This window comes from Trematomus bernacchii, unplaced genomic scaffold (genome assembly GCF_902827165.1).
Source record: "Trematomus bernacchii unplaced genomic scaffold, fTreBer1.1, whole genome shotgun sequence".
NCBI classification, from domain to species: domain Eukaryota; kingdom Metazoa; phylum Chordata; class Actinopteri; order Perciformes; family Nototheniidae; genus Trematomus; species Trematomus bernacchii.
In genome coordinates, this window is record NW_022988083.1 from 2,040 (window position 1) to 10,000 (window position 7,961).

At 41.7% G+C, this 7,961-nt stretch overlaps 1 protein-coding gene across 1 annotated transcript in view; it reads left to right on the forward strand.

Moving 5' to 3' along the window:
- Nucleotides 1-337: 337 nt before the first annotated feature.
- LOC117474934 (sodium channel protein type 4 subunit alpha B-like) overlaps nt 338-7,961 on the forward strand; it is a gene marked incomplete at its 5' end in the record, with an annotated part of 39,721 nt that continues 32,097 nt past the window's right edge. The window contains 1 exon segment of the mRNA XM_034120970.1: nt 338-428. Within this exon segment, the coding sequence (XP_033976861.1) occupies nt 338-428 (91 nt within the window).

The following is a 7,961-nucleotide window of genomic DNA, read 5'->3' on the forward strand; positions in this document are numbered from 1 at the left end:
TTCATTTCAATCTTTATTTCGAACAGATTAACAACAAATAAAAAATAACAAATGTGAAAAACAGAATACCGTTTTTCACATTTGTTATTTTTTATTTGTTGTTAATCTGTTCGAAATAAAGATTGAAATGAAATGAAATGAGAGAACTGTGAGGTGTCATGTTGTGCTCAGTATAACTACAGGAACATCTCTTTTAGAGACACTTAAATGCAGTCACAGTTGATGTATTTATGTGTTTTCTGGAACATTAGTAACCTGCAGGCTGAGTTTACTGCAGAGATGTGATGCCGCTCATGTGTGTTTCAAATGTCGCTGAGTTTGTTCTTAATAAAGAAAACTTTATTCAGTTGGTTCATCCTCCTGACGATCCTGAGCAGCTGTGTGTTCATGACGCTGAGCGAACCTCCAGAGTGGAGCAGCACTGTGGAGTGAGTTTGCGCACACACACACACACACACACACACACACACACACACACACACACACACACACACACACACACACACACACACACACACACACACACACACACACACACACACACACACACACACACACACACACACACACACACACACACACACACACTGCTGTCAGGAAACAACAGAAGTGACTCACAGCATAGAAATGTATTTTGAAGAGGAAGTCTGAATCTCTGAACAAATCGTCCTCAGTGTGAGACTCAGTTTGACCTCAGCTATCCTCAGGAAGTTCCACTGCTGTCTTCAGTGCATTCACACAGCGGCAACCTGGAGAATACAAAAACATGAACAGTTTGTGCTGAGGGGGGCGCAAGAGGAAAGATAATAGAGGTATTACATCTAAAGTAAACAGAAACCCAAGAGTCAGAGAGAAGTTCCTTACGGCCCGTCCACACGGCGGCGTGCGTTGAAGCCTCAACGCTTCTTCCCATTAACTTTGAATGGGGTGACGTCACGCTTTCCCGAACTGCATTGTGGTTCTGTCGCTTCCAAAAGTCGAGAAAAGTTCAACTTTTCAAGCTTCGACGGAAGCGTCAGCCAATCAAATCATATGCCAGTACAAGCTCTAGCCAATCAAACCGCGTGCTTGTGTGTCCGGGGCGGGAGATTCATGTGATTGGTTGTAGGTCGAGCTTCAGACACGCCCGCCGGCAAGCTTCAACGCATGCTGCCGTGTGGACGTACCTTTAAAGCTGCATCGTCTCTGATAACCAGCAGGGGGCGACTCTGTGAGGAAATGTTCCTACTTCTCTCTCTCTCTATTACCTCAGATTGTAGAGATGTCTATGAGAAAGTGTTCCTACTTCTCTCTCTCTCTATTACCTCAGATTGTAGAGAAGTCTATGAGGAAATGTTCCTACTTCTCTCTCTCTTTATTACCTCAGATTGTAGAGAAGTCTATGAGAAAATGTTCCTACTTCTCTCTCTCTTTATTACCTCAGATTGTAGAGAAGTTTATGAGGAAATGTTCCTACTTCTCTCTCTCTTTATTACCTCAGATTGTAGAGAAGTCTATGAGAAAATGTTCCTACTTCTCTCTCTCTTTATTACCTCAGATTGTAAAGAAGTCTATGAGGAAATGTTCCTACTTCTCTCTCTCTTTATTACCTCAGATTGTAGAGAAGTCTATGAGGAAATGTTCCTACTTCTCTCTCTCTTTATTACCTCAGATTGTAGAGAAGTCTATGAGGAAATGTTCCTACTTCTCTCTCTCTCTATCACCTCAGATTGTAGAGAAGTCTATGAGGAAATGTTCCTACTTCTCTCTCTCTCTATCACCTCAGATTGTATAGAAGTCTATGAGGAAATGTTCCTACTTCTCTCTCTCTTTATTACCTCAGATTGTAGAGAAGTCTATGAGGAAATGTTCCTACTTCTCTCTCTCTCTATCACCTCAGATTGTATAGAAGTCTATGAGGAAATGTTCCTACTTCTCTCTCTCTTTATTACCTCAGATTGTAGAGAAGTCTATGAGGAAATGTTCCTACTTCAGTCTCTCTTTATTACCTCAGATTGTAGAGAAGTCTATGAGGAAATGTTCCTACTTCTCTCTCTCTTTGTTACCTCAGATTGTAGAGAAGTCTATGAGGAAGTGTTCCTACTTATCTCTCTCTTTATTACCTCAGATTGTAGAGAAGTCTATGAGGAAATGTTCCTACTTCAGTCTCTCTTTATTACCTCAGATTGTAGAGAAGTCTATGAGGAAGTGTTCCTACTTCTCTCTTTGTTACCTCAGATTGTAGAGAAGTCTATGAGGAAATGTTCCTACTTCTCTCTCTATTACCTCAGATTGTAGAGAAGTCTATGAGAAAATGTTCCTACTTCTCTCTCTCTTTATTACCTCAGATTGTAGAGAAGTCTATGAGGAAATGTTCCTACTTCTCTCTCTCTTTATTACCTCAGATTGTAGAGAAGTCTATGAGGAAGTGTTCCTACTTCTCTCTTTGTTACCTCAGATTGTAGAGAAGTCTATGAGGAAATGTTCCTACTTCTCTCTCTATTACCTCAGATTGTAGAGAAGTCTATGAGAAAATGTTCCTACTTCTCTCTCTCTTTATTACCTCAGATTGTAGAGAAGTCTATGAGGAAATGTTCCTACTTCTCTCTCTCTTTATTACCTCAGATTGTAGAGAAGTCTATGAGGAAATGTTCCTACTTCTCTCTCTCTTTATTACCTCAGATTGTAGAGAAGTCTATGAGAAAATGTTCCTACTTCTCTCTCTCTTTATTACCTCAGATTGTAGAGAAGTCTATGAGGAAATGTTCCTACTTCTCTCTCTCTTTATTACCTCAGATTGTAGAGAAGTCTATGAGGAAATGTTCCTACTTCTCTCTCTCTCTATCACCTCAGATTGTATAGAAGTCTATGAGGAAATGTTCCTACTTCTCTCTCTCTTTATTACCTCAGATTGTAGAGAAGTCTATGAGGAAATGTTCCTACTTCTCTCTCTCTCTAAAGACCTTCCGGTTTCGCTATGAGTGGTCGCATTTTCGAGAGCTCCCGCTTTGGAGGTTATTCCTCACGATTTTTTACATATTTCATCCTCCTGACAATATGGATTATGGACTCCTACCTCAACTCATCAATGAGGCAACATCACTTAGAGAAGGAGAGTAGTGAAAGCAGGGATAAAATGAACCACAATGACTTTTACCTTCTCAACGGCTGGGAAAGGAAACACCTCGCTTTTGGAAGTGCAAGCATTCATGCATTATTAACTGCAAACCCGACGCGAAAGTACTTACCCCCGTCAGGCAAACTAGACCGAAGAAGTATGATCGTCTTGGTCTTATTGTTAGCGGGAGACATCCATCTGAATCCGGGCCCGGTGCAGACAAGAAGCCATTCCTGCAGGCTCGAGGAGCTAGCATCACAACTAGCATCACAACTAGCATCTCTTCCGCTACAGCAACAACTACGCGACGACAACAGAGACCATGGAGACAGCGGAGACCGAGGAATCAACGGAGACTTCGACATTCCCCCGAGGACGCCTCGGCAGACAGACACGCATGAGGCAGTGACGAGAGGAAGAGAACCGAGATCCGAGGGAACAAATATCCACCATGTTGTTAGCCACCCTGCTAGCATATCGACGGCTAAAGCTACAACGGAGCCTCCCTCCCCCCACCACCCCACCGCTCCAAGCACCACGGCAGGCCGCAAGCCGTTTGCTGTAACGGACAAAGACAAATATCTTCAAGCTGACGACATTATGCATTTAAACAACAAAAATGGACTACATATTTTTCATCTGAACACTAACAGCCTGAGACACAAACTGGCTGAACTCAGGCAACTGTTCATGAACGGTAAGGCAAGCATATTATGCTTTTCTGAGACCAAATTGGACAATTCCATTACAGATTCAGAGATTGAAATTGAAGATTATCTTGTAGTGAGAAGGGACAGGAACGTGAATGGAGGTGGTGTCTGCATGTACATACATAAAGACACCAATTTCAAAAACCGTACTGACCTGCATCATGAAAATATTGAATCTGTGTGGGTTGAAATTCTTTTTGACAATGCTAAATCTGTAATAGTCGGGACAATCTATAGACCACCGGAACAGAGTGACTTTTATGATACATTAGATGGGTGTTTGGCTGATGTGGGGGATGTAGAGACAATTATTATTGGAGACTGGAACACGGATATGCAACGTAAAGACACGTCCGTCTTCAAGTCCTTCAGTAGGATTTGTGATCTGCACGGCTTCAGCCAGCTAATCACCCAACCCACCCGGGTATGTGAAACAACACAAACTACCATTGATCTCATTCTGACCTCTGACAGGTCCAGGATCTCCAGTAAAGGGGTTATAGCATGCGGTTTAAGTGATCATTATATGATATTCTGTACCCGCAAAAAGCTAAAACAAAAGGCCGGCTGTCACAAAACAGTCATATCTAGAGACCTCAAAAACTACTCTAGCGAGGCCTTTAACCTAGAACTGGAGAGCCTGGACTGGTCAGATGAGCTCAGTGGTACACAAGTTGAAGAAACATGGCTTGGTTTCAAAAACAAATTCTCTGCAATACTCAATGATTTGGCCCCCCTAAGAACAACCAGGGTAAAAAATCGCGCTGAGCCGTGGATGCACTCCGGCATACTGACCGCCATGAAAACCAGAGACAAAAAATGCTCTGAGTTTCATAAAAGTCAGTCAATGCTTTCCAAAAGCACGAGCAGTGAACTCCAGGCCCACGTGACTGAACTAAAAATTGAAAGAAACAGACTAAGAAATGACGTAAGCTCCATGATCAAAACTGCCAAAAAGAATTTCATCAATGACAAAACTGAGGAAAACAAAAATAAACCCCGTGAACTTTGGAAATTACTCAATAACCAGCTTGGCTGCAGTAAAAAACTCAAAACGAGATTTTCAAACGTAAACATAAAGACAGATAACAGGCTCATCACAGACAAACTGGATGTGGCCAAGTACTTGAACATTTTTTTCACAAACATAGCCACAACTCTTGTAAATAAATTACCCTCCCACTCAGGGCTTTTTGGAGTAGATCACATCATGACCTACTACAAAAACCTAGGGGTACGCAAAGATGATTTCAGTCTAGCAAGGGTAACAACAGCAGAGGTACTCATTAAACTGAGCGCCCTCAAACCTAACAAGGCCACTGGCCACGACAATATCCCCTCCAAATTCCTCAGAGACACAGCAACCACCATCTCACCAGTCATAGCTCACATAATTAACCTCTCCATAAAACAGGGAAAAGTACCCAAAGACTTCAAAATTGCAAGAGTAACCCCCCTGCACAAAAAGGGCAGCAAATTGGACCCAGGCAACTACCGCCCTGTTTCTATACTTACCTCCATCTCGAAAGTCATGGAAAAAATAGTATATGAACAGGTCGAAAAGTACCTCGCAGAAAAGAAACTAATCTATGAATTTCAATCTGGCTTTAGAACATCCCACTCCACTGACACATGCCTTCTTTATTTGAACGACCACATCAAACAAGAGGTGGACGAGGGTAAATACTGCGGCATGGTGATGCTGGACCTACAAAAGGCTTTCGACACTGTCAATCACCCCATTCTGATTGACAAGCTAAAAGCAATTGGTTTTGATAAACTATCGGTGAGCTGGATGCAATCCTACCTGGAGGGGAGAGAACAGATGGTGGAGGTAAACGGTACTCTGTCCCCCCCCCTCCCAGTGAGCTGTGGTGTTCCACAAGGAAGCATATTAGGTCCGTTACTGTTCCTAATTTATGCAAATGACATGTCATCAGCATGTGACTGCAACTTGTTCCTGTTCGCGGACGACTCAGCCCTGCTGGTCTCTGACAGGAGCAGATTGCAGGTTGAAAAAACCCTCAGCTCCGAGCTCGGCAGAATCTGCACCTGGCTCGCCGATAATAAATTGTCATTACACCTGGGTAAAACAGAGTCCATTCTCTTCGGTTCGAAACATAATCTCAGCAAATCCGACGACTTCTCAGTTGCAGTGGGTGACATTATTGTCACAAGTAAGAAGGAAATTACATACCTAGGATCTATTCTTGAGGCAAACCTCTCCTGTGACAAAATGGCATCCAATGTAATAAAAAAAGTCAATCAAAGAACTAGATTCCTATACCGGATCTCCTCTCTGGTAAACAAAAACACCCTGAAAACTCTGGCAGGAGCACTCATTCAAGGGTACTATGACTATGCTTGCACGTCATGGTACCATAGCACCTCCAAGGCGCTAAAAATAAAACTTCAAACATCGCAAAATAAACTGGTCAGACTACTGCTTGACCTTTCATCTAGAACCCACCTCACCTCTGCCCACTTTGACAACCTAGGATGGCTTAGAGTAGACGACAGAGTACAGCTACTTGCAATGGGCCTGGTCTACAAGATCCACTACACCTCTATGGTACCCATGTACATGTCAAAATTCTTCCCAAAGGTCAAGGAATACCATGATCATAACACCAGAGGGAGCTCCACAAATCATGTAAAACCCAGATTTGGCACAAAAAAAGGAGAATACACGTTTCGCAATTATGCCACATCAAGGTGGAACGCTCTTCCCACAACTGTAAAGGAAAGTAAAACTATACTTACCTTCAAAACCTCTCTTAAAGAGCACCTTCGGGGGAAAGCATTGCAAAACTGGCCCCGGTAATGGTACAAATCTCAACCTGTCGTACAATGGACAGCTTCCCCCCCCCCATCTATGTATATACTCGCATTTTAGACTCTGTTACTAACTGTATATCTGTAGACTTGGTAGGTCTTAAATGTCCGGTTAGGATGTATTAGAACGAAATCTAAAATGAAAATTGTAAATAAGCCATCTGTATGTAAAAAACCACCTGTATGTAAATTGTAAATAAGCCATCTGTATGTCAAATATGTCGTATATGTCTTAAATGATATGATGAATTGGAAATGGGGGACCCTGATGTAAACAAGACGAAAGTCTTTCTCTGGTCTGCATCCCCTTAACAATTGTATGTTTTGAGCTGTACTGTACTGTACCCAATATACAAGCTGTTAATAAACTTTTCAATCAATCAATCAAACCTCAGATTGTATAGAAGTCTATGAGGAAATGTTCCTACTTCTCTCTCTCTTTATTACCTCAGATTGTAGAGAAGTCTATGAGGAAATGTTCCTACTTCAGTCTCTCTTTATTACCTCAGATTGTAGAGAAGTCTATGAGGAAATGTTCCTACTTCTCTCTCTCTTTGTTACCTCAGATTGTAGAGAAGTCTATGAGGAAGTGTTCCTACTTATCTCTCTCTTTATTACCTCAGATTGTAGAGAAGTCTATGAGGAAATGTTCCTACTTCAGTCTCTCTTTATTACCTCAGATTGTAGAGAAGTCTATGAGGAAGTGTTCCTACTTCTCTCTTTGTTACCTCAGATTGTAGAGAAGTCTATGAGGAAATGTTCCTACTTCTCTCTCTATTACCTCAGATTGTAGAGAAGTCTATGAGAAAATGTTCCTACTTCTCTCTCTCTTTATTACCTCAGATTGTAGAGAAGTCTATGAGGAAATGTTCCTACTTCTCTCTCTCTTTATTACCTCAGATTGTAGAGAAGTCTATGAGGAAATGTTCCTACTTCTCTCTCTCTTTGTTACCTCAGATTGTAGAGAAGTCTATGAGGAAGTGTTCCTACTTATCTCTCTCTTTATTACCTCAGATTGTAGAGAAGTCTATGAGGAAATGTTCCTACTTCAGTCTCTCTTTATTACCTCAGATTGTAGAGAAGTCTATGAGGAAGTGTTCCTACTTCTCTCTTTGTTACCTCAGATTGTAGAGAAGTCTATGAGGAAATGTTCCTACTTCTCTCTCTATTACCTCAGATTGTAGAGAAGTCTATGAGAAAATGTTCCTACTTCTCTCTCTCTTTATTACCTCAGATTGTAGAGAAGTCTATGAGGAAATGTTCCTACTTCTCTCTCTCTTTATTACCTCAGATTGTAGAGAAGTCTATGAGGAAGTGTT